Below are 26,495 nucleotides of genomic sequence, written 5' to 3'. Positions count from 1 at the left end.
GGCATGTAAAGACAGGGTGCCCTGCCCAGAGGGGACGTATGACAAGTGCTAAGAGGGTGGGCCATCAAGATTCATGGTAGAGCCTCAAATGGGGGTCACTTAGTGTGAAGAGCTCAGCCTTGGCCTCTGCTTAGGACTCCAAGGCTAAAGGCTGGCCCTACATGGAGTCTTCCAGAACCCTGGTGAGCAGAGACGCTGGAGGCAGGGGTAGTCCTGGGTGCTGAGTGTGCGTGAGGAGCTGAGGGGGGGCCTTGATTTCCAAACAGAACAAGGAGCCCCTAGGGACCACAGGGCCAGGGGAGCGGGTAAAGGATGGGACTCCAAGGCTGACTCTGGGAATTTGACTCTTCGCCTGGTGGGAAGATGGGGCGAGGGTGGCTGGTGGGGCACCAGGCGCTACGTGCGCAGCAGGCGGGATTGAGGCCTGACCTGGTTCTGCTTCTCTCCTGTGTAGGTAGGGAACCTCGGCCTACTTTTCATGCTCCTGTTTTTTATCTATGCTGCCCTGGGAGTGGAGCTGTTCGGTAGGCTCGGTGAGTGAGGTCCAGGAATGTGCAGCCTCACCCGTGCACACGCGGCCCTCGGACCGCTCAGGGTGCTGGCCAGGCCAAGGCAGGGCCCCCTGCTCCCTCAGCCTTTCACTGCACGAGGCAAGCGTGACAGCAGGCACATGCAGGAGCATCTAGGCACACACAGAAGTGCGGTGCCAGACCCATGACACACATGCATACACATACATGCACAGACGTGTCTGTAGACATGCACGCATGTTCATATGCCAGCCAGGGGTGCAGAGTCACACGTGAGCCTAAGCAAGTGTGCGCGTGCAAACAACCACATGCCACCCCGAACCACCTGTGACAAATGTGGCAGCACGTCCTTTCCTTAATAATTATCACCAAGTGTTTCCCCCAGGCCTGAGGCTCTGGTCACTCTGGGCAGGGGGCCGTCGGGGATGCTCTCTGGCAACCCAGTTCCTGTAGGGTTCCCCTCCCCTTCCTGCCAGAGTCTCCCGAATATTTGGTGTTACTGAACACTCGGTGGCTTCCAGGAGCCACCAGTGACCCTGTCCATGAGGTGGCTGAGGTGGTTGTCTGTTAAGTGTCTGCCCAGAGGGGGCTTCTGGGACTTGGCAACTGGTACCCCAGAACCCAGGTGTGACTCTTGCCCCCTGGTCCAGCTTCCTGCCCCAGAGTGACCCCATTACTCCACCAAGGCCTAAGGGTATACTGACTAAGAAGGGGGCCTGGGGAGCAGGCGGTGCCATTTCTAGGGGCTGAGCCAGATCTAGGCTGGCACCAAGGGCTTGGCCTATCCATCCAGAAAGCCCTAGATGTAGAACAAGCAGGACTCCAGGTGTCTCCTGCGGGTGCCCTGCACTTGAATTAGGCCACCGCCCTGCCCCCCAGAAGAGCACGACTCCCTCCCTAGGGGAGAGGCAGGGCCCACAGCAGGTCCCAGGGCCTCCTGGGCCATTGTGCACCCTGGCCCAGCTGCACTGCTGACTGGCGGGTCTCTGCCCTGCAGAGTGCAGCGAGGACAACCCATGTGAGGGCCTGAGCAGACACGCCACCTTTTCCAACTTCGGCATGGCCTTCCTCACACTGTTCCGCGTGTCCACAGGGGACAACTGGAATGGGATCATGAAGGTACTGGCTTGAGTGAGGCAGGCAGGGAGGTGGATTCAGCCTGCGCCGCCCTGCAGCTACCCCTCTGCCCACAGGACACACTTCGGGAGTGCGCCCGTGAGGACAAGCACTGCCTCAGCTATCTGCCGGCCATCTCGCCCATTTACTTCGTAACATTCGTGCTGGTGGCTCAGTTCGTGCTGGTCAACGTGGTGGTAGCTGTGCTCATGAAGCACCTGGAGGAAAGCAACAAGGAGGCCCGCGAGGATGCCGAGCTGGACGCCGAGCTTGAGCTGGAGATAGCACAGGGACCCCCCGCTCACACCAGGCCCATAGCCCCACAGAGCCCAGGTGCCGGGCCCGATGCCCCCAACCTGCTGATGGCACGCAAGGTGTCTGTGTCCAGGATGCTCTCACTGCCCAATGACAGCTACATGTTCAGGCCTGTAGCACCTGCCTCAGCCCCTCACGCCCACCCACTGCAAGAGCTGGAGATGGAGACCTATGTGGGCACCACCCCCTCCGGTAAGACCCATGGAGGCAGCGGGAGGACACGGGCGGGAGGACTTGGGTGGGAGGACTCTGGCAGGCGATAGACAACTTTTTTGTTCCAGGCTTGGTCACCTCTGAGCACTCGCCACCTGCGGAGTCCTGCGCCTCCCTCCAGGTCCCGTCGGCCACATCCTCCCCTGCCAGGGGCAGCAACACCCTCCTCACCCTGCCCCCGCAGGGCACAGCCCGCTCCCCTAGCTTTAGTCGCCTGCTCTGCAGACAGGTAGGAGAAGCCTTCTCTGATTCCCATAGCCAAGGCTTGGGGACTCTTTAGGGGTTTCCTCTCTCCATTTAAAGGATGAGCGACAGGGACACTGGGTTGGGGGTTCTGTGTCCTGGAGCCTGTGTATTCTAAGCCACTGGTACCACGTTCCCTCCTTGAGTGTCATGGCCCCACAGCGCTCCCTGCAGTGGTTCTGTTGGGCCTCACTTACGCCCACAGACTGCCCTCCGTGACCCCCAGGGTGCCAGGCTGGGCAGATGGTGTGCAAGGTGGCTTTAACTCAGCTCTGTGGGGTCTCCAGGGCCCATGGCAGGCTCTCCCTACATTAAGGCCCCAGCCCTCTGCTCCTTATAGCCCCTTCCTAGTGTGACTGGCACAGGTGGTTGGCACCTACACGTAGGGTGGTCTCCAGAGCAGCATAGGTGGAGCTGGAGGACAGTAATGTCCCCACCAGGGGCCCCCAATCCCATCTCACCTTAGGTCCCTAACCTTGGGGAGTCGAGAGCCTACCCTGGCCCAGGTGGGCAAAGGTTCCTGTTCCCCTGCTGGGTGGGCTTACCCCGGTTTACCTGACACCATGCCTTTGCAGGAGGCTGTGCACACCGACTCTCTGGAACCACAGGCTGATGGACCCAGGGACTGCAACCTGGGCTGGGGGGAGCCTGGCAGGAAGACCCCTACGAGGCAGGCCTCCCTGAGGGCCTCCCTGCAGTCCCCACCCTGCTCCCCAAGGCCCGCCAGCGTCCGCACCCGCAAGCACACTTTTGGACAACGCTATCTCTCCAGCCAGCCACCGGCCCCAGGCAGGGAGGAGGTGGAGGCCCCAGACCCAGCTGATGAGGAGGTCAGCCACATCACCAGCTCAGCCCGAAGCCCCTCACCCCCAGCCCACGAGGTGGTGGGTGATGAGCCAGGCTTGCACAGGCTCTATGATGTGGACGCCCAGGGCTTCCTGGACCAGTCTGGCCGAGTGGACGAGCACCGGAGGCCCTTGGTGGAGCAGGGTGGAGGGGACGGCCGCCTAGAGACTGGAGAGGTGAAGGTCCGGGCCCTGGAGGCCGAGCCAGCCCTGGGGGCACGCAGGAAGAAGAAAATGAGCCCTCCATGCATCTCTGTAGACCCCCCTGTGGAAGATGAGGGTTCAGCCCGGCCCCCCACGGTGGAAGGCAGTAGTACCACCCTGCGGCGGAGAACCCCGTCCTGTGAGCCCATGGAGGGCATGGGGGTGGACCCTACCACCAAGGGGGAGCGGTGGGGCCAGGCTCCCAGCCGCTCAGAGCACCTGACCATCCCCAGCTTTGCCTTCGAACCATTGGATGTGGGGGGCCCCAGTGGGGACCTGTACTTGGACAGTGGCCACAGGGTGGCCCTAGAACCCAGAGCTTCCTCCTCGGGGGCCACAGCACCTTCCGAACCCCACAAAACACAGTCTCTGGTGGCCTCTGGTGACCCCCCAGAAAAGGGGCGGGGACTCTACCTCAAAGTCCCCCAGAGTTTTGCAAAGAAAGCAGTATCTCTTCCAGCCAGCCCCACCCCAGATGACAGTGTGGACGAGCCTGTGTAAGCTGAGGGCACAATGCTACACAGGCTTGGCACTGGGGTTGGGGTATACCCGGTGGGGTGGTGGCCCAGGCGAGGCCATGCATGGACCCTGGCTGGGCCCCCATTTCTGGCAGAGGAGCCGGGAGGATATCCGTCCAGGGAGATGGAGGCAGATACTATTCTGGGCGAAGAAGAACAAGCTAGCTCCTCGGCCTGCGAGCCTCCACCCATCCATTCAGGTTTGGGTGTTTCCATGTTTTGCCACTGTGGTCCGAGACTCTGCAGGTGGCCTGGCCAGCAGTCTCGGTAATGAGAGAGCTGCAACCACAGGACAAGGACCAGAAAGTGACCAAAAGCAAAAAGGCAGAGGATGCCCAGCAGAGCCCTGTTCTCACGTCCACTTATTTTTATAGAGAACACTCATTGGGGCCACTTGTGCCCTCTCGGGTGGCAGCTGTCTCCAAAGCCCCTGCAGCCATGCTTCACTGTCACTCAGTCTGAGCTCTCATCCATTTATCCCAACCCCCGCCCCTCCGTTACTGTCTCTCCATCTTCCCTTTCTCACCCCCCTCCACAGCATCCTGTTCAGAAAAACACCCATTAACTGGTCTCTGGGAAATGCCACATCACCAGGAAGTGGGAGCCTTGCAATAAAACGCCCCCACACCAGTGCCGGGCACCTCCGATGGCAGTCCCGAGGTCTGGGCTGAGCGTTTCCTGCTGAGGCCCCTCTATTTTGTTTCATTTCTTCTCTAAATTCAGGTTAAAAGTTGCAATAATCTGATGCAGAAAATTCAGCTTCTCAAGTTTGGGGATGAGCAGAGCAAAGCGGAATAAATATTAACTTATTAAAGGAACAAGTCGGATGACAGAATCAGTCACTCCACGTGGGAGGAAGGGAGGGCTATGTGATGGTGGCCACCACGGCAGGGCCACGGGGTCTCCTTGAGGACCAGCCCTGCTGGGGCTCTCCTGCCTCCTACAGTTCCCCCATTCAGGCAGATCCACAGATAGGAAGTTCTTCAGTGGGAAAACTTGAGCTCGCCATAGCGGAGTCCACATGGCATCGTTCACATACTGGAGAAACCACATCTGACAACGTGGGAAGAAGTTGTTGCCTGGGCTCCTGTTAGGGATAGGTTCTGTGTGGGCAGAGGTGGGGGCATCCCCACAGTGAGAGCTTCCCGGCTAGATGGTCAGCCTAGGGCTTCAGAGGGCATCCCACTCTCCTGTCTCTGCCCTGAAGTCTCCTATCCCCAGCCTTTGGCAGTGACCGTGACCCCACCCCACGTCCTGGCCTTTCAGGGACCAGACCCTGTTTGTACCCCCTTGGGACCCTCTCTTTGCCCTCTGGAATCCTGGTGTTGGCAGTTTCTTTGAAGGGTCTCAGCTCAAGCCCTAGACTGAATTTGGCTGAGACAGCTCAGGCCCCATGACCAGAGTCTCACTAGTCCACTCTCCCCCATGTCCCTGTCCCCACACCCACACCCAGGTCCCGTGGTCGCCACCGCAGATCAGATAGGCACAGCACTAGCTGCCCAGTTTGGGGCAGCCCTTCCTGACTGTCCTCTGTTTGACTTCTGATGACTGAGCTGGTTATGGGCCTCTGGGGGAAGCAGGGACTTTTCTGTCCCCACCCACACCTAGCTACCTGACCAGTTCCAAATCCCAGGCTGGGTGGGAGGGCCCCTTTAGGTCAGCAATTCCCTCTTAGATGTAGAGAACTGAAACAGGAGGAGTTTGCCTGGTGACCCACCAGGACTCAGCTTCTCAGCAAACAACTTAACTCACCGGCAGCTGGCCCAGAGCCTCGACTCGAAAGTGTGTGCACATGTTTGATCTGATGATGAACAGGGGTGACACTTGCACCATCTTTGTGTGCGGAGCCTGCGCTGAACCTGTGACAACCACACAGGGAAGGGGACCTGCCCTCATTGAACCAGCTTGAGGAAGCGAAGTTGGAGCTCAGGCCACCCCTTCCAGGCTCCCAAAGGTCTGATGTCACCCATTATGGGGTGGGGCATGGTTGGGGGCATTGAGGAACCCAGGTCCTCAGCCTCCTGGATCCCCATGGGCCTTCGGGTGTCCACTGGGAATTTCAGGGCCCTCACATGTCCCGGCTCAGTTTACCCCCAGTGTTGGGAACCCCGTTTCCCACATACATGGCTCCCTGCAGGGTCTTCGACAGCCCCAGGATTCCAGGGCTGCTCTCGGAGCGAGAAACTTCAAACACCATCCATGTGGTCTCTAAAATGACTGTGACACAGACTCATTTCTGTGCCCATTTAACAGGAGAGCAAACCGAAGCACAGGGAGGGATGTCCTGCCCAGGACTGCCCTGCCATCATGGCCTTGGTGGTATCCTGCAGTTCAGTGAACACGTGCTGTGTGGGCCTGCATGGCAGCCCCTGCAGGAAGACCCCAGCAGGCACGGAGGGAGGGCTGCCCTCCCCCAAAAGACAGCCCCACTGGATAAGTGGAAGGTCAGTTGGACCCTCCCTGATAAGCCAACGCTCACTTTTATCTGTCACCTGCCACATGGCTGAGCTGGCTGAGTTCCTCAGGATTCAGGGCCAGATAAGGAGAAACTGGGGGTATGGGGCTTCCTCCCTGCTCCCCCCAGTGGGGGTCTCATCCCCAGTCACCGCCCATCCATCTTTCCTTGCCCCACCTCCACCCAAGGGCTTCTTGTCCCTCAGTGTCCCCCAGCACGATCCGCGTGTAGCTGGTCTAAATGTGCTTGCGTAAGGTTAGCAACCCGGAGAGGGCACGCGGGAGGAAGGAGGCACAGGTCCAGTCCATCCGTCTTTCACGTTCGAGGATGGGCATGCGTTACAGCTGCAATGGAATAACTAAAGATGAAGGGACAATGAGGAGGGCGAGCGCCTCTCCCACCACCGTTTCCACAGCAGTGAGGGCGCAGGGGGAGTGCGGGCGGAGCCCCTTCCCGCTCAGATCCGCAGAGTCTACACCACGGGGAGCAGAGCTGCTGGCTTATGGGAATCTGTGCCCAAGAGACAGGTGCACTGCAAGGCGGCCTGCTGCAGGACACGCCCACCCAGCGCGCTGACGTCTGCAGTGCCGGGGAAACGTGTCCGATGACGGGACATCCGGGAGGGCCGCGTCCTTGGACTTGGGGCCTGGGGGCACCGTCCCCGGTATTGCAGGTGGACGGCTGTCCCCTCTCCTGCCAAGGGCGAAGCCTCCAACTGTGAAAGGGGCTCCCAGAATCAAAAACGATAAAAATGCACATTAAACCGTAATGAGGAGCCACACTCGCCAGAATGGCAGATTAAAGGGAGCGACATGGTGCCGTCCCTGTTGCTGGGAGGGGACACATTTGACATCTAGGAAATGGAGGGTGCCTCAGCCCCCTTACTGGCACGTGACGCAGTCATTCGGGGTGTGCGCGCAGGAGTGGCCTGGCCACCTGGTCCTAAGACCCCAACTGGAAACACCCCACGTGCCTGTAGCAGCCTGGACATCAGGCTCCCCTGGGAGCTGACGTGGCAGTGAGAAAATGTGGCCTCACTGCATTCAGCGCCAGGACAAAATCGGCGTGGTGGTCAGTGAATCATGAGGCTCAAGCGTTACAACTGGTCAGTCACAAAAATGTGAAAATGAGGCAGACGACACTACCCCACATGCACGTGGACCGTGTGGCCTGAGAGAGCAGGGGGACGGTGTTGTGGAGGGAGGAGCGAGGGGACCGCGTGGCTGGAGGGACACAGGGCGTGGGGCACGAGGCTGCATATCGTGACCCCATTGCTGGGTACCTGGGCACCCTTAAAATCATCTCTTAAATGGTCCGTGTTGCTTTCTACATCCCAAATACACGTGACCTCGCAACAAACAGACACAGCCCCAGGCACCAGGGGCTGGGGAGGGGGCCATCCCTACAGTAACACCCAGTTGCCAGGCCCAGGGCCCCACAAGGACAGTGGCTGGCCCAGACTCCCCTGGACTCCTTTCCTCCCTCACTGATGCCCACAATCAGAATCATGGCCACAACGTGTCTTCTCCATGCTCTTTAATGAGGATCAGTGCCCGCTCTGAGAAGGGAGGGCTCAGGGCAGGAGACAGAAGGTGGGGAAGGTTGCCACCTGGGCAGGAAGCAGTGGTGTGAGGCCTGGAAGGGGCTGGCTTCTCCAAGCCCCAGGTGGCAGCCCCAGGGACAGGCTCAGGGCTCCTCGGGAATGTACCGATGGATCCAGTCTAGGTAGTAGGTGACACGGGTGTAGATGCCGGGCCTGTTGGGTAGGGCACAGCCATCGCCCCAGCTGACCACACCTGCCTGCAGCCAGGTGCCATTGACCTTGCAGACCAAGGGCCCTCCGGAGTCACCCTGGGGAAGAGAGTGGTCAGCAGTGGCTCACGTGGTGGGGGCTGAGGGGGAGGACATGGGCCCACCTGGCAAGAGTCATGCTCCTCATTCCCAGCGCATATCATGTTATCCTGGACAATCCGGACACTGTCCCCCGTGTACAAGCCAGTGTGATATTTTAGGTCACAAATGCTATTTTCCACGATGGGTACCTTCGCCTCCTTCAGGGGGTATGGTGGTGGAAGACCTACTATGGAGTGAGAGTGAAAGAAGGGTGGAGTAGGCTGAGCTGGGGGAGCTCAGGTAACCCTGTCATCCAATGGGTGCAGGGCAGGGGCATGATGGCAGGAGAGTTGCTGGTGCCTCCCCTGTCCCTGGGCCTGCAAACTCAGAGACATGCAGCGGTGAACGCTGCAGAGCCAGCCCCTTCTCTCCTGAGGATGGACCTGGCTCCTTGACCTCATTTAAGCCCCATATTGGGTTGGGAAGGGGTGGGGACCAGATCCTGGGTTCCTCCCAGCTCTGCCTCCTGGCCAGCCCTCGCTCCAGGACTCGTTTTTCTCCCTGTGTTTGGGGTGGTTGGGCAGGATGTTCGGTCTCCACTGGTCCTTGGGCAATGACACAATCAGGTTCCTTGAGTAAGGCCCAAAAGACAAACTACAGGGCACCTGCTCAGGCCAAGTGTCCCTAAAGCTTTGCTCTGAATTGTGGATAAGATGGGAACAAGATGGTTGTGCTGGAAAGGTCAAACTGAATTGCATCCAACCTGACCCAATACCCCTGGGCAGGACCCTGATTTCTGGTACCTCTGTCTGTCTGTGGGCACAGGGAAAAAATGCAGGTCAGCCTGACAGCAATCGATATTATTCTCTTTCTCTTATTATTAACAATAAGATACCTTTTTGCAAGATTTCTCTTTCTTCATATCATATTCATGAAATACCGTGACTGTGCCCTTTCATGTAAGGGGAAACTGAGGCACAAAAGTGCTAAGTGACTTGTCCAGGCACCAAGTCCGTACTCTCAATGCATCCTGCCTCTGCCGCCTCTCCCTCTCCTAGACTCGCCAAACTTCCACTCCCTGAGCCCGCCCGTGGGAATCCCACTCCCCAAAGGGAACTCCAGAGCTGGGTCATGGGTGTGACTGGTCCCTGCTCCCCTAAGCCCTCCAGCTTTCCCTGATGCTTACCTCCTTTGTCTACATTACCCCAGCCTGTCACCCAGCATGGAGTCCTTGGGGGGAAGGTCTCCGAGGCAGGGGCCAGAGTGACCGGCTGGACTTGGCAGGAGATGTTCACAGGGTCCTCGAGCTCCAGCAGGGCAATGTCAAACCCCGCCTCGATGGCATAGTACTCAGGATGCACAATGATCCGGCTGACGGGCAGTAGGTCATCATGGTAATACAGGTGCTGTTCCCGCAGCTGCACCCCGAATTTTGTGAGATTTCTGACTTTCCTGGAGAGAGATGGTACCTACTCAGGGGGTGGAGCAGCCTCCTGGACACCAAGGAATGTGGGTGGAACCCCAGGCCTGCCCTCACCCACCAGGCCCCATGGTCACTCATGGTCCAACGCAGTGTGCCGCGGTCAGCACCCACTGGGGGTGGATGAGGGAGCCCCCACAGGAGTGTATCCAGTATTGACGCTTAACTCTCAGGCTCACTTGCCAGGGCCACTTGCTGCCAGGGGCTTCCTTCCCTCCCACGATGTTCACTCGCTCCAGGGCCTGGCGTGGGGCTGGGGCAGGAAGCACCCTCAGGATAAGACACAGCCCCGTCCCACACAACCCTGGACTTCTGTGAACCCACCCACTCATCGTGGGACTATTGGGGTACAGAAGAAGGGGCAGGGGCAGGGCCAGCCAGGGTTAGACCTCACCAGGGGCCATGCGGACCAGGCTCAGCAGGAGAGGCAACACCAGCACCAGCAAATTCAGCATCTGGAAAGAGAGAGGCTGGGGGCTGGGCCAGGCCAGAGTCTACAGCGTGTGGGGTGCAGATGGAGTCGGGGAGCCCGGGATCAGGGATCAGTCCAGGCCTGGGGTCCGAGGTCTTGCTTCTCCAGATCTGAGGATCAGTGGCTCACTGCACGGTGACACCCAGATGCTGGGGTCTGGCGTGGGGTGCTTACCTTGGCTGGTGCCTGCTGCTGTTGCCGCAGTCTGCTCTCCCCTCCCCATTTATCCTTCCAGGCCATCAGGGGGTCAGAGGTGGGGGGGCACTCTGTCCTCCAATCCAGAGTGGAGGAATTGGATGATTCAGACCCAGGGCCCAGATGTGCCTTCCGGAGATGGCAAACCTGATTCCTCGAGTGGTCTGACCATGTCCATCTCCGGGCATTATCTGAACTGTTCTGCTGATCACAGTGGTACCTTGTTATCTTGGCATTTGAGTGCCATCAGCAGAGGGACAGGAAAATGGAAGTGATATTGAGACAAGTAGGCAGTGCCAGCTCCCCTTGGACACTTGCCCACCCGCTCCTGACCTCCATTGGCCACGGCTGACCACTGTCCCATCCACGTCATCTCCTCACTCTCCCCTGGACCTGCTCGTCACCAGGGCCTCCAGGGCACCTCCCCCCTCACAGCCTGCTGGACCACTTGCATTATCCCACTGCCATCTGGGTCTCCCCTCCTGTGCCTCAGCCTGTTCCCTCCCCCGCCCAGACACCAGCCTGGATCTGGGGCCTGCCTGTGTCTGGCTGGCTCCAGCAGCATCTTTTCCAGGTGGTCAAGTGCTCAGTCCTGTTCCTCTCTGTAGTTCAGGTTAGCTGTCTGTCCCGTGACCTCAGTTCTCTGGTGAAGTCAAAAAAATACGTTGTCTTGCAGTTTGTCCAGCAGTATAAGTGATGCTCTTTCCAGCTGTCTAAATCTCTGAGTCAAACCAGGTCTTCTATATGATGTCAGGTCAGGCCCAATCTCTGATTTTTCCATAGAAGTAGCTAGTATTTCAGCACATTTGTTGATAGACCACCCTTTACTCACTAAAGTCCATTGTCATCTGTCTCGGAACTCAGTGGGCTTCATGTAGTTCTACTTCTAGGCTCTCTCATTGGTTCCATTGATCTCAACTTCTCCTTATAACTATAGCATACTGTCACAATTAATTTGCTGAGAATTTCTGTCACCACAAATGTGTATTGAATTTTGTCTGTTTCTCTTCTGCATCTAAAGACATGACAATTGTTTTTCTTGTTTCATTTGTCAATATGGTGAATTACCTGGGTTGACCTTCATATGTTAAACCAAACTTGCATCCCTAGAATGAACTGACCTTGGCTGCGATGTCACCATCTTTTCTGTATATCAAGGAATTCTATTTTGTAAAATCAGATTAAGGATTTTTGGCGTCTCTTTGCAGAAGTGACACTGGTCTGCAGTTTTCTTATAAGGTCTTTGGTTTTCTCATCCAGACTTCTCTGGGTCATGATGTATTATCTAGATCATTTATATATCCCTGGATTCAATTTACCAATATTTCATTGAGGATTCTTGTGTCTGTGTTGATGAGGGGTATTGGTCTGTAGTTTCCTTTCCACATAATATCTTCGACTAATTTTGGTGTCATGGTAATCCTGACTTTATAAAAGGAGTTGAGACATGTTCTCTCCCCTTCTGTTTCCTGGAATGGATTATGTAGATTTGGTGTTATTCCTTTCTTAAATATTTGGTAAATTTGGGGAAATCGTCTGAGTTTGAAATTACCACAAACTTGGTTGTATAATGACACGTTTATTCTCTTATGGGTCTGACATGTGGGGCTAAAATTCAGGTGTGGGCAGGGCAGCATTCCTCCAATAGGCTCCAAGGAAGAATGAGTTTCCCAGCTTTTCCGGCTTCTAGTGGCCCACGAATTCCTCAGCACCTGACTACAACTGGGAAAAATTGTCCTCCATCTTCAAAGGCAGCCATGGGGCATGACCCAGCTTCCATCCTCACAGCTCCTAACCACAGCGGGGAAAGTTTCTGTGATTTTAAGGACCCATGTGAGGATATTGGGCCCACATGGATCACCCAGGAAAACTTCCCATCTCAAGGCCATCACCTTAATCATGTCTTCAAAGGACCTTTGCCCTGTGAGCTCCATAATCATAGGTGCTGGGGGCTAGAATAGGGACATCTTGAGGGCCATCCTTCTGCCTCCCACATGTATGATGGGCTGCAATTGTGCAGAAGGGGAGTCCTAGTACCGGAGGCTAATTGAGCCAGGACAGCTGAGGGACATGAATTTCCTTCTCATGTGAACCAAGGGATGGTACTGGGGGTCCAGGAGGCAGAAGACCTAAGTTCCTGAAGACCCCCCCCCCCCACATCCCTGCACTGGGCAATATCAGGCCCCCTGGAGCCTAGAAGGGAGTGTCACTGTGGACCTTACCCATCATCAAGGCAAATATGGAACTCTCACTTTTTAGCCACAGCTCTTGGCCACATGCTGGCAGAAAGGAGATAAGTCCGTGTCCCAAGAAGCTGTGTCCTGGTGGATCATCGGGCAACCCCCAAGTGCCTCAGTTTCCCCCTATCTAAGAGGAGATCGCTGACCTAGAGGGACTTTCCTATGATTTGGAGCTGGGGGAAGCAGGCAGGAAAGTACCAGCCTCTCCAGACTCCCCCTAATCAGCTCAGTCATCAGGCCCTGGCTGGACAGAGGACGGTTAGGAAGAGCTGGCCCAGTCTGGGCATCTGGTGCTGTGTCTGTTTGTGGTAGAGACCACGGGACCCAGGATTGAATGTGGGGACAGGGACATTGGGGAGGGTAGGTTGACATGGAGACTCTCGTCATAGGGCCCGAGCTGCCTCTGCCTGGCTTAATCTGAGCCTGGAACTTTATTTCTATATTTCTTTTTTTTTTAAATATACTTTTAAGTTTTAGACCAAGTGTAGATTTATACCCCTTGCCCAATTTCCTCTATTATCAACATCTTATAATAGTATAATTTATATGTTATAATTAATGACCCAATAAGAGGCATTATATTAACTAAAGTCTGTGGTTTATTTAGATGGCCTTACTTTTTCTCTAATATCCTTTTTCTGTCCCAGGATCCCATCCAGGCCCTGCATGACATTTAATAGTCTCATCTCCTTAGGCTCCTCTGGGCTGTGACAGCTTCTTAGACTCCAGGCTCATCTCTTGTATGTTCATGTCCTGCCTCAGTTCTAGAATCAGCCATTTATCCAAGGACTTTGGTTCCTTTTTGTGGAGACGCTGTTAGAAACCCCAATCTGATGTGCTGGTTGCGCTTGGGGTGTCCTTGCTTCTAAGCCCTCAGCTGACAGAACAAGGCAATATGTGTGCACTAACTGGTGTGTAGTCGTATCTATAAATATTTTCATACATATCCATCTGTATCTATATTAAGATAAACATGACTTTGAACTCATGTCTCCAGCTCTAATCCATCACCATAGGGATCACTCACTCTCACCTCCTCCTGCTCGTCTGAACCCCCCACCCCAACAGTGAGGACCTGGCTCCACCACCCTCCGTCCATTCACTTCACTGTTCACTTTCAGTGTACCTATCAGATTGTCGCCCTGTACCCCTGTGGGAATTAACTTTTCCAACTACAACGCCATGCTGTGTGCAGGCCCTGTGCCTTTAGTCTTACAGTTGCTACTCATTACCAAAGTAACTTAGGTCAGCCATACCCCCTCCAGGGAGCTCGTGTCACACGTTTGTGATACAGGTAGGTTGTTCTGTCACCTTCTGCCTTTGAGTTCCTTCTCTTTTTTTTTACAGTATGATTCAATCTTTTATTCTTAAAAAGTATTTTAAGTCATAAAAAATAGACTGGGGCTTTACTTTCCACTTACTAATGATTACTCTCAGGTGATCGGATTAAAGTAAGTGATGTAAATTCCTTCTTTGTATATTCTTCAATAATTTCTAACTTATCTGCAGGGAACATGGATTTTTTTTTTTATGGTGAGAAAACAGTAAAACGTGTGACTATTTCAATGATATAAAAGTACTTTTTCAAGAGTAGAGCCAAAGATGATGAAACGAGCTGGTACAACAGGCTGTGAGAGTGGCCTGTGTCCAGCACACAGAGCCTAGTGGTTTCGTTTGAGGCCAGGTTGTGTTTCCAGGCCTCTGACACAGAGATGGAGAGGTGAACATGTGGCCTGAAAAGCACTAGGTCTGCCAAACCCTTGGTCTATAATTTTCCACAAAGAATTGCCACAGCCCAGAAGTCCTCAGAGTCCTGGAAAACCACGCCAAAGTACCACATGCATGCTCGGCGTTTACAACAGTGGCTAAAATCTGCTTGATTCGTTCTTTTCTAACCAATAACCTGGATGTTTGTGATAAGTAATGTGCATACTAGCATGCTCAGGGTAAGCGTGCTGTCGGGGCATGTGGCTCTGAACTATAAGAACATATTTGTCTCCCTGCTTGGGTTTCCCTGACCTTTGGCATAGTCAGAAAGGACTGGGCATACTGATGCGACAAGGGTGCATGGCTCTTACAGACAAACATTGTACAGTAGTGATAGAAGGAGCTCAGTTGTGGGAGTCAGGAAACCGAGATCCTGGCCCTAACCTTGCATAAATCATTTGTGTGACCCTGACCAAGTACCTTGACTCCTCTCTTAATTTTGTTTTATTTTTGTCTCTAAAATGTAAAACATTCCCTATAAAAGATCTCATGCAATACATAGGCCAAATCCATATTTTGGCTAGCAAAGAAGTTATAAAACATGCAATTAAATGATTTTAGGCAGGCTGACATTGAACATCCTACTAAAAATACTACCTCCCACACCACCTAAGTGACCTCTAACTTAACCCCACCACTCTCTGACATATTTCTTTCAAAAATTTTTTGTTTTAATTTTTCAATCACAGTTGACATTCAATATTATATTAGCTTCAGGTGTACACCATAGGGGTTAGACATTTATATAACTTAGGAAGTGATGCAGTAAGTCTGGTACTCATCTGGTACTATATATAGTTATTACAATATTGACTCTGTTCCCTACAGTGTACTTTATATCCCTGTGACTATTTTGTAACTGCTAATTTGTACTTCTTAATTCCTTCACTTTTTTTACCCAACCCCCAATCACCCCCTTTCATCTGGCAACCTCCAGTTTGTTCTCTATGAGTTTGTTTCCATTTTGTTTGTTTGTTTATTCTGTTCTTTAGTCTCCACATATTAAGTAGAATCATATGGTATTTGTCTTTCTCAGTCTGACTTATTTCACTTAGCATAATACCCTCTGGGTCCATCTATGTCATTCATTGCAAATTGTAAGATTTCATTGTTTTCTATGCCCAAGTACTATTCCATTGTATATATGTAGCACCTCTTCTTTATCCAAATGTCTATTAATGAACACTTAAGTTGCTTCCATATCTTGACTGTTGTACATGAAATGTCCTTCCTTGTCTCTTGTTATAGCCATCGTTTTAATGTCTATTTTGTTAGATATAAGTATTGCTACCCCCACTTTTTCTCATTTTCATTCAGATGCAATATATTTTTTCATCCTTTTACTTTCAATCTGTGTGTGTTTTGATGTAGAGTGGGTCTCTTGTAGGCAGCATATGTATGAGTCTTGTTGTCTTATCCATTCAGCCACCCATGCCTTTTGATTGAAGCATTTAACCCATTTACATTTAAAATAATTATTTGTATGTATGTAATTATTGCTATTTTATTATTCATATTTTTATCTTTTTTTTAATTCTTCTTCAAGAGTCTCGTTAACATTTCTTGTAATACTAGTTTGATGGTGATCAACTCTTTTAACTTTTTCTTGTCTGGAAGGCTCTTTATTTATACTTTGATTCTAAACGATAACTTTGCTGGGTAATCTTGGTTGTAAGTTCTTACTTTTCATCACTTTGAATATTTCATGTCAATCCCTCTGACTTGCAAGGCTTCTGTTCAGAAATTAGCTGACAATCTAATGGGAGCTTCCTTGTAGGTGACTAACTGCTTTTCTCTTGCTACTCTTAAAGATTTTCTGTCTTTAGCTTTTGGAATTTTAATTACGATGTATCTTGGTGTGGGCCTCTTTGGGTTCATCTTATTTTGGACTCTGTGCTTCGTGCACTTGTGTGTCTATTTCCTTCACCAGGTTAGGGAAATTTTCCATCATTATATTTTCAAGTAGGTTTTCCATCTCTTGCTCTCTGTCTCTTCCTTCTGGTACCCTTATGATGTAAATGTTAGTACACTTCATGTTGTGCCATAGGTTCTTTAAACTATCCTAATTTTTAAAATTCTTTTTTTTTTCTGTTCCAATTGCGTGTTTTCTGTTACCTTTCTTTCCAGATTGCTTCATCTAGTACTGTTGATACCATTTAACATATTCTTCATTTCGGTTATTGTATTTATCATTTCTGACTGCTTCTTTTTTATGATTTCTACCTCTTTGTTAATGTTCTCACTGAGTTCATCCATTTTTCCCCTACATTCATTAAGCATTCTCATACTCAGTGTTTTGAACTCTGTATCTGGTAGATTGCTTGCCTCCATTATTATTTAGTTCTTTTTCTGGAGTTTTGTCCTGTTCTTTCATCTGGAACATGTTGCTTTGTCCCCTCATTTTGGCTGCTTCCCTGTGTTTGTTTCTACATGTTAGGTAGCTCTGCTACATCTCCCAGTCTTGGCAGGATGGCCTTATGTAGTAGGTGTTCTGTGGGGTCCAGTGAAGCAATCTCCCTGGCCATCTGAGCCAGGGGTATCCCTCGTGTGAGTTGTGTGTACCCTCCTGTTATAGTTGAGCCTTGATTGCTATTGGCATGTCAGTGGATGGGATTGACCCTCAGGACTGGCCATGACTACAGCAGATGAACCATTGAGTGGGGGCTGAACTCATACAGTGGGGTTCACTATAGTGGGGCTCTGGCACTTGCAGAGTCCACCCTTTGAGTGTATCATTTGTGGAGCTTATTAAGTGGTACTCTCTGGTGTGATCTGATGCCAGCTACTGTATTAGTTCTGGAGTCTCTTGGGAGGAGCTTTGGTGCAGGTCCAGGTCAGCCGTTGCCTGTGCCAGGCCCAGAGCCACCTTACATGAGCTAAACAGCAGTTGTTAGCTGCCTGTGCTGGGTTTGGAAGAGCCTGGGAGAGGCAATGCTACAAACTGAGGCTGGCTACTTCTAGTGCTAGGCTGCTTAGGGAGCTGTTTAGAAAGAGGTTCAAGCAACACCGAGGCCAAGCACTGGTTGTTGGGGGTTGTGGACATTTCTGAGAATTCAGGGAAGTCCACAATGTGGACTGAGGATGGCTGCTTGTAATAGCCACTGAAAAAAGTTCCAGCCTGTGCATGAGTTGGATGGGGTAGGTTCTCAGGGAGTCATTAGGGTGGGGCAAGTTTGATGAAGACTCAGATTTGGTGCCCACCTTCAGGCTTTGTCTGGGAAGGGCTAAACATAGGGACAAAGGTGGCTGCCAGCAGTTTGGTCCTGGAATGAGTTGCCCTTCCTTTCTGTGTCCTGAAGCCAGATAGATCAGTTCTTCCCTGGCACTTTTTGGGCTGCTGCCCCAGTGTTGGAGCTCAGAGCAAGTGAGTCCATCAGTGAGTAACTCCATGCATGGGTCTTTTAAGAAGAATGCCTGGGATTCCAAAAGCCCTCCATCTCACCTGGACAGAATCCTCGCTGATTTTCATCAGTTGTTAAGCGGACTCCTCTACCTGGCACTGGTGATTTGAGCTGTGGATCTCACTGTGGGGCTAGAAACCCTTGCTCCTTAGGGTGGGACCTCTGCATTCAAGATAACCTTCCCTATTCTTAACTGCCACATGTGGGTGTGGGACCAGCTCATTTTTGGTCTCCACCCCTCCTACCAGTCTTGATGTGGCTTCTTCTTGATATCTTAAGTTATAAGAGTTCTGTTCAGCTAATCTTTAGGTGGTTTTCAAAGGTGATTGTTCTATAATTTAGTTATAATTTTGATGTGGTAATGAGAGGAGGTGAGCACAGTGTTGCCATCTTGATGGGAAATCCACTTGTATTCTTTTTAATTGCCAGGTAGTATCCCATTGCAGGAATGTACCACAATGTTTCTCCATTCACCCATTGATGGACTTCTGGTTGTTTTCTGTTTGGATTCTTATAAATAAAGCTGCTGTGAACATCATTGTTTAAGTCTTTTTGTGAAGGTCTTCATCTCTCTTTATTTCTGTGCACAAGGTTATTCCCAGCCTCTCTGTACTTTCCTGTTCCAGACACTTCTCTAGGGGACCCAGCTCCTCTCAGGGGCAAACTATACTCAGACCCCAAATCCAGTTGAAGGTGCTGTTGCTTGCTCTAGGGTTTCACTGGGGCAGAAGTAGGGAATGTGCGTGCACACATGCATACTCACACACATGCACACACACTCGCACACAAGAGACACATGTGAACATACATATCCATACTTACATGTGTGTACACAATGTACATACAGAGAGTACATGCATGGACATAGTAGTATGTGCACACACACACACACACACGCACATACACACACACATACCACATCTATAATTCTGTATTTATATTGAAATGTGAGCCTTCCCCAATCCCAATCCCAATCCCAATCCCATACTACAGAGATTATTCCAGTTTCTTCCTCTCCATATTGGCCTGCCCTCTAGGGCACGTAAGACCTGGTTCTCATTCTTAATTCATTGACTTATTTGGCCAATTCCCCACCAGTGGACTCTAACCCCAGCTTGGGCCAGCACAGCCCCCAGCACCACTCCCAACCAGGCACCTACCAGACACCTACCAGATCTCACCTACTCTAGGCTTTGGGCTGCTTGGTTCAGAAGGAAAGGCAGAGAGAGGAAGAAGAGTGGGCAGAGCCTGAAACATTGTAGCCATTTCAGTGGCCCTTCTAGTCTGCAGTTTCCTGATGAATAAGCAGGATGAATATCTTGTCATGAGCTTCCTGGTCATTCATACAACTTCTCTGATGAACTGTCAGCACAAATCTGTCGTCCACTTTTTAATTAGGTTGAGTGTCTTCTTGCGAGTTATGAATTTCTTTTCTTTTTATCCCTCCCTCCCTCCATCCATCCTTTCCTTTCCTCCTTCCTTAATTTGGATGCAAGCCCTTTATGAGATACATGTATTGCAAATATTTTTCTTCCAGTCAGTAGACTGTACTTTTGTTATCTTAATAGTGTCACTCGGTATAAGTTTTAAATTTTGATAAAGTCCTATTTATCATATTTTTCTTTTCTTAGTCCCCTCTGCATTCCTTCAGGTTGTGAAGATTTTCTGCTGTGGTTTCTCCTAGATCTTTTATAGTTTCAACATCTACATTTAAATTTATGATCCATTCTGAACTGGTTTTTTGTGTGTATTATGAGGCGAGTATCAAGGCTTATGTTTTTTCCTATGCATATTACACAATTGTTCCAGAAACTTAAGAAAGTTTCTCTCTTAAAAATAATTGGTCATTTATGTGGGTCTCTTTCTGGACTATTGTTTCATTAATCTATACATTATTCTATACTAATACCACACTCTCTTGATTATTGCAGCTTTATATTAAATCACCAAAGTCTCAGCATATGATCCACATGTGTAAGGTCACCATGAGAGGGTTTATTTCTGGGGAACTCCTACAATAAAGGGCTGCTGCCCTCACTTCTTCTGCAGCCTGTCCCCCTAGAGTCTCTGCAGCCTCCATACATCCTGCAGGAGGTGGAAGTCCACCATCGTGCACACAGAGACCTGCAGTCAGGACTACCCTGACCCAGGGGTCTGGGGATGCCTGCCAGATGAGCCCAGAGGGGCAAGGTGGAGGATGGGGTCTCCCTAACTCCCTGGCATCTTGGTACTCACTCCACTCTGAACCCAGGATGACTCAAGAGGGCTTCTTGTCTGCCAGGTGCACAGGTTTTGGCTGCAAGCTGGTATGGTAGGCTGGGATGGGACTGCAACTTTGTTGCTGCCTCTGCACAGAGCCTGGGTCCACTTTCCCTCCCTCTGCCCCTTGATTCATGACCTCCTCTCTCCTCCTGAAAGGGCACCCAGGGCACAGGATACATGCTGGGCCTGAAGGAAGAATCGTTGCAGCAGCCCTGACCCTGGCCCAGCTCAGTGTTTTCTGGTGGGGGATCTGAGGTTGGGGGTTGTTACGGTCACTTGCCATGGTCACACTCAGGAGTCTGCTAACCCAGCACTCCCAGTCCACCCTGTTCTCACCCCATGCCCACCCTCGTAGGGCCTACCTTGACACTCAAAGGGTCACAGCCCCAGGCCTGTGGTCCCAGACAGACCCAGGCTCCGTGACCCTGACCCAGTGGTCAGGTAAGGAGTAGGTGGAGGAGGCATCCCCCTCCCTTCCCCATACTGCCCAGCTCCTCCCAGAAGGTGCTAAGGGGAGTACCAGGGCTCCCTTTGGTGGAGACCCAGGGAATTGTGGGACTCTAGAGGAAGCTAGGCTCAGGCAGAAATAAGCCCACTTTATTCATGGGTGTGATTATGCACATAGAAAAGCCTAAGTAGTCTACCAACAAAAGAGTATGTAAATTCAGCAAGGCCGTGAGATACAAAATCAATACGCAAAAAATATTGTACTTCTAAATATCTAGCAATGATTGGAAAATAAACATAACACTGTTGGCTGAAGAATTAAAAAAATCAAACATGAGACATGAATTTAATGAAAGGTGTGCAAGGTCTCTACACCAAAAACTACGAAACATTTCTGAAAGAGACAGGGACTGTAAAGATATCATTTCTCCCTATATTGATTTATAGATCATGCGATCCAAATCCCAGCAGTCTTACTTTTTTGCAGAAATTGACATTTTGATTCTAAAGTTAAAACGAAAAGGAAAAGGACTTGGAATAGCCAAAAAAGTCTAGAGGAAAAAGAAGAATGATGGAGAACTTATCTTTTCCAATTTTAAGACTTACTATAGAATAATAATAATTAAGACAATGCATTATGGGGGCAAGCTGTACATAGAGATCAAAGGAATGGAACAGAGTCTAGATATACATTCAAAAATTACAGAATCACTTGATTTATGACAATAATGTCACAGAAATTGAAAGGGTAACCTGTGGCCTTTCTAATAAATGGTACAAAACCAATAAGGTAAGTATATGGGGAGAAGTGAAACTTGGCTCCTATTTACATTATACACAAAAATTAATTCATGATGGATTTGTGTGAAATGTGGGTATTGACACTATGAAGCTTCTAGAACAAAGCAGGAGACTATCCTCATTATAGTGGAATACTTCTCAGCAATAAAAAGAGAATGAAAAATTTTAAAAGGGAATAAAGTACAAATCACAGAACAGACAAGAACAAACAAACAAATTCCTGGGACTAATATGGTACTGTAGCAAGGTTTCAGGATATAAAGTTAATGTTAAAAGTCAATTGTTACATATATATTGCTATATACCAGCAATGAAGAATTGGAATTTGAAGTTAAAAACAACACTACTTACATTAGCATCCTCCAAATGAAGTACTAAAAAATAATCTAACAAAATAGGTACAAGTCTATGTACATAACTCTGCTGAAAGAAATCAAGGATCTAAATAAATGGAGAGATATCCATGTTCATGAGAAGGAAGATGATATTATTAAGATATAGTATCTACCCAACTTGATCAGATTCATAACAGCCCCAATCGAAGCCCCAGCAAGTTATTTTGTGGGTGTCAACAAACTGATTCTAAAGTTTATGTGAAAAGGCAAAAAGCACATAATAACCAATGTGATATTGAAGAAAAAGAACAAAATTGGAGGACTGATACTACCCAATTTTAAGACTTACTATAAACCAATGATATATTGATGAAAGAAAATATAGGTCAATGGACTAGAATAGAGAGTCCACAGGTTGACCCATGCAAATAATCAACTGACCTTTGACAAGAGGCAAAGGCAATTCTATGTAGAAAAGATTGTCTTTTCAACAAATAGTGTTCAACAACTGGATACTCACATGCAAAATATGAATCTTGACATAGACCTTTCATAAAAAAAATTAAATCAAAATGGATCATAAACCTAATTTTAAATGCAAAACTATAAATTTCTAGAAGATAACATAGGAGAAAACCTAGATGACCTTGGGTTTGATTATAATTTTTAGATTGAATACCAAAGGCATGATCTGTGAAAGAAAATTTGTTAGTCTGACTTCATAAAAATTATAAATTTCTACTCTTGAGAGACACTGTTAAGAGAATGAAAGGTGTGAGAAATTATTTGCAAAACACACACAATGATGAAGAACTATTATCCAAATACACAAAGAATTCTTAAAACTCACTGATAAGAAAGCAGCCAACTCCAATAAAAGTTGGCTAGGAGGAACATGAAATATTCCCAGCACTTTGTGGGCTCCAAGAATCCTTCTACCTGCTTCTATTAGATGGTTCTTGTTCCTGACCATGTCCTTGACCTCATTTTTGATATTGATTTGGATGGCAGTTCAGGAGGGCCATGAATAGGGAGGTGAGCTGTAGGTCCCAGTGACCAGCAGGCCCAGAAGAGAGTGAGGAGATGGGGTGGACAGACAGGCAGGGAAAGTGGTCAGCCTTGGCTATAGAGGTCAAGGGTCAGAGGTGGTAGGGCCTGGTGGGGGCAGTGTCCAAGGAAAGCTGGCACTGGCTACTTGTTATCTCACTGTCGCTTCCATTTCCCTTGTCCCTCTGCTGATTGCACTCAGATACCGAGATAAAAAGGTTCCATTATAATCAGCAGAAGTGCTCGGATAATGCCCGGAGATGGACATGGTCAGACCACTCGAGGAATCAGGTTTGCCATCTCCGGAAGGCACATCTGGGCCCTGGGTCTGAATCATCCAATTCCTCCACTCTGGATTGGAGGACAGAGTGCCCCCCCACCTCTGACCCCCTGATGGCCTGGAAGGATAAATGGGGAGGGGAGAGCAGACTGCGGCAACAGCAGCAGGCACCAGCCAAGGTAAGCACCCCACGCCGGACCCCAGCATCTGGGTGTCACCGTGCAGTGAGCCACTGATCTCAGATCTGGAGAAGCAAGACCTCGGACCCCAGGCCTGGACTGATCCCTGATCCTGGGCTCCCCGACTCCATCTGCACCCCACACGCTGTAGACTCTGGCCTGGCCCAGCCCCCAGCCTCTCTCTTTCCAGATGCTGAATTTGCTGGTGCTGGTGTTGCCTCTCCTGCTGAGCCTGGTCCGCATGGCCCCTGGTGAGTTCTAACCCTGGCTGGTCCTGGCCCTGCCCCTTCTTCTGTACCCCAAAAGCACCACGATGAGTGGGTGGGCTCACAGAAGCCCAGGGTTGAGTGGGACGGGGCTGTGTCTTATCCTGAGGGTGCTTCCTGCCCCAGCCCCACGTCAGGACCTGGAGCGAGTGAACATCGTGGGAGGGAAGGAGGCCCCTGGCAGCAAGTGGCCCTGGCAAGTGAGCCTGAGATTGAATGGTCAATACTGGAAGCACTTCTGCGGGGGCTCCCTCATCCACCCCCAGTGGGTGCTGACCGCGGCACACTGCGTTGGACCGTGAGTGACCATGGGGCCTGGTGGGTGAGGGCAGACCTGGGGTTCCACCCATATTCCTTGGTGTCCAGGAGGCTGCTCCACCCCCTGAGTGGGTACCCCCTTTCTCCAGGGACTTCAAAAATCCCACAGACATCAGGGTGCAGCTGCGGGAACAGCACCTGTATTACCGTGACAACCTACTGCCCGTCAGCCGGATCATTGTGCATCCTGAGTACTATGCCATCCAGGCGGGGTTTGACATTGCCCTGCTGGAGCTCGAGGACCCTGTGAACATCTCCTGCCAAGTCCAGCCGGTCACTCTGCCCCCTACCTCGGAGACCTTCCCCCCAGGGACTCCATGCTGGGTGACAGGCTGGGGTGACATAGACAATGGAGGTAAACATCAGGGAAAGCTGGAGGGCTTGGGGGAGCAGGGACCGGTCACCCCCAGGACTCAGCTCTGGGATTCCATTTGGGGGACAAGGTCCTCATGGGCCAACTCAGGCTACCAATAACCAGCACCCTGATGTTGCATGCTCTTGTCTCACCCCCAGAATCCCTCCCACCTCCGTTCCCCCTGAAGCAGGTGAAAGTCCCTATTGTAGAAAACAGCATATGTGACTCAAAATATCACACTGGCTTGTACACGGAGGACAATGTCCGGATTGTTCGTGATGACATGATGTGTGCCGGGAACACGAAGAAGGATTCTTGCCAGGTGAGCCTGTGTCCTCCCCAAAGCCCCACATGTACTGGCCTCAAGAACGGCTACTGACCTGTCTCCTCCCCAGGGTGACTCCGGAGGGCCCTTGGTCTGCAAGGTCAATGGCACCTGGCTGCAGGCAGGTGTGGTCAGCTGGGGCGATGGCTGTGCCCTACCCAACAGGCCCGGCATCTACACCCGTGTCACCTACTACCTGGACTGGATCCATCGGTACGTTCCCGAGGAGCCCTGAGCCTGTCCCTGGGGCTGCCACCTGGGGCTTGGAGAAGTCAGCCCCTTCCAGGCCTCACACCACTGCTTCCTGCCCAGGCGTCAACCTTCCCCACCTTCTGTCTCCTGCCCTGAGCCCTCCCTTCTCAGAGCGGGCACTGATCCTCATTAAAGAGCATGGAGAAGACACGTTGTGGCCATGATTCTGATCGTGGGCATCACTGAGGGGGGAAGGGAGTCCAGGGGAGTCTGGGCCAGCCGCTGTCCCTGTGGGGCCCTGGGCCTGGCAACTGGGTGTTACTGTAGGGATGGCCCCCTCCCCAGCCCCTGGTGCCTGGGGCTGTGTCTGTTTGTTGAGAGGTCACGTGTATTTGGGATGTAGAAAGCAACACGGACCATTTAAGAGATGATTTTAAGGGTGACCAGGTCCCCAGCAATGGGGTCACGATATGCAGCCTCGTGCCCCACGCCCTGTGTCCCTCCAGCCACGCGGTCCCCTCGCTCCTCCCTCCACAACACCGTCCCCCTGCTCTCTCAGGCCACACGGTCCACGTGCACGTGGGAGTAGTGTCGTCTGCCTCATTTTCACATTTTTGTGACTGACCAGTTGTAACGCTTGAGCCTCATGATTCACTGACCACCGCGCCGATTTTGTCCTGGCGCTGAATGTAGTGAGGCCACTGTTTCTCACTGCCATGTCAGCTCCCAGGGGAGCCTGATGTCCAGGCTGCTACAGGCACGCGGGGTGTTTCCAGTTGGGGTCTTAGGACCAGGTGGCCAGGCCACTCCTGCGCGCACACCCCGAATGACTGCGTCACGTGCCAGTAAGGGGGCTGAGGCATCCTCCATTTCCTAGATGTCAAATGTGTCCCCTCCCAGCAACGGGGACGGCACCATGTCGCTCCCTCTAATCTGCCATTCTGGCGAGTGTGGCTCCTCATTACGGTTTAATGTGCATTTTTATCGTTTTTGATTCTGGGAGCCCCTTTCACAGTTGGAGGCTTCGCCCTTGGCAGGAGAGGGGACAGCCGTCCACCTGCAATACCGGGGACGGTGCCCCCAGGCCCCAAGTCCAAGGACGCGGCCCTCCCGTCATTGGACACGTTTCCCCGGCACTGCAGACGTCAGCGCGCTGGGTGGGCGTGTCCTGCAGCAGGCCGCCTTGCAGTGCACCTGTCTCTTGGGCACAGATTCCCATATGCCAGCAGCTCTGCTCCCCGAGGTGTAGACTCTGCGGATCTGAGCGGGAAGGGGCTCCGCCCGCACTCACCCTGCGCCCTCACTGCTGTGGAAACGGTGGTGGGAGAGGCGCTCGCCCTCCTCATTGTCCCTTCATCTTTAGTTATTCCATTGCAGCTGTAACGCATGCCCATCCTCGAACGTGAAAGACGGATGGACTGGACCTGTGCCTCCTTCCTCCCGCGTGCCCTCTCCGGGTTGCTAACCTTACACAAGCACGTTTAGACCAGCTACACGCGGATCATGCTGGGGGACACTGAGGGACAAGAAGCCCTTGGTTGGAGATGGGGCAAGGAAAGATGGATGGGCGGTGACTGGGGATGAGACCCCCACTGGGGGCGGCAGGGAGGAAGCTCCATACCCCCAGTTTCTCCTTATCTGGCCCTGAATCCTGAGGAACTCAGCCAGCTCAGCCATGTGGCAGGTGACAGATAAAAGTGAGCGTTGGCTTATCAGGGAGGGTCAAACTGGCCTTCTGCTTGTCCAGCGTGGCTTAGGGGGGAAGGGGCCGCACTCCCTCTGTGCCTACTGGGGCCCTCCCATGGAGGCTGCCATGCAGGCCCACATGGCTCATGTTCACTGAACTGCAGGAGACTCCCAT

General features: G+C 51.5%; 3 protein-coding genes across 5 annotated transcripts in view; 2 read left to right on the top strand and 1 right to left on the bottom strand.

The window, feature by feature from the left end:
• Positions 1 to 5,147, top strand: part of CACNA1H (calcium voltage-gated channel subunit alpha1 H) — a 64,031-nt gene extending 58,884 nt beyond the window's left edge. For 2 of the 3 annotated variants that reach the window (XM_016136654.2, XM_016136653.2), the window contains 5 exons: positions 455 to 533; positions 1,528 to 1,649; positions 1,724 to 2,153; positions 2,243 to 2,403; positions 2,993 to 5,147. In XM_016136654.2, coding sequence (XP_015992140.2) covers positions 455 to 533; positions 1,528 to 1,649; positions 1,724 to 2,153; positions 2,243 to 2,403; positions 2,993 to 3,967 — 1,767 coding nt within the window. In that variant the 3' untranslated portion in view covers positions 3,968 to 5,147. The remainder of the gene's footprint in view (positions 1 to 454; positions 534 to 1,527; positions 1,650 to 1,723; positions 2,154 to 2,242; positions 2,404 to 2,992) is intronic. The other variant, XM_016136655.2, reaches the window with a different exon arrangement.
• Positions 5,148 to 7,970: 2,823 nt separating this feature from the next.
• On the bottom strand, positions 7,971 to 10,592 carry LOC107506028 (tryptase beta-2-like). The gene is given in 6 exon segments (XM_036225833.1): positions 7,971 to 8,290; positions 8,356 to 8,519; positions 9,459 to 9,719; positions 9,814 to 10,005; positions 10,147 to 10,207; positions 10,399 to 10,592. Coding segments are annotated over 6 exon segments (909 nt in total). The 5' UTR covers positions 10,465 to 10,592; the 3' UTR covers positions 7,971 to 8,125.
• Positions 10,593 to 22,984: 12,392 nt separating this feature from the next.
• On the top strand, positions 22,985 to 24,832 carry LOC107506027 (tryptase beta-2). The gene is made up of 6 exons (XM_016136478.2): positions 22,985 to 23,178; positions 23,369 to 23,429; positions 23,571 to 23,742; positions 23,852 to 24,117; positions 24,276 to 24,439; positions 24,513 to 24,832. Exons 1-6 carry the CDS (start codon positions 23,113 to 23,115, stop codon positions 24,675 to 24,677), a joined length of 894 nt encoding a protein of 297 aa, XP_015991964.2. The 5' UTR covers positions 22,985 to 23,112; the 3' UTR covers positions 24,678 to 24,832.
• The last annotated feature ends 1,663 nt before the right edge of the window (positions 24,833 to 26,495 follow it).

This window comes from Rousettus aegyptiacus, unplaced genomic scaffold, assembly GCF_014176215.1.
Source record: "Rousettus aegyptiacus isolate mRouAeg1 unplaced genomic scaffold, mRouAeg1.p scaffold_m13_p_8, whole genome shotgun sequence".
Taxonomy (NCBI): domain Eukaryota; kingdom Metazoa; phylum Chordata; class Mammalia; order Chiroptera; family Pteropodidae; genus Rousettus; species Rousettus aegyptiacus.
Note: the sequence above shows the minus strand (reverse complement) of the source record. Positions and strands in the feature narration are given on the sequence as shown.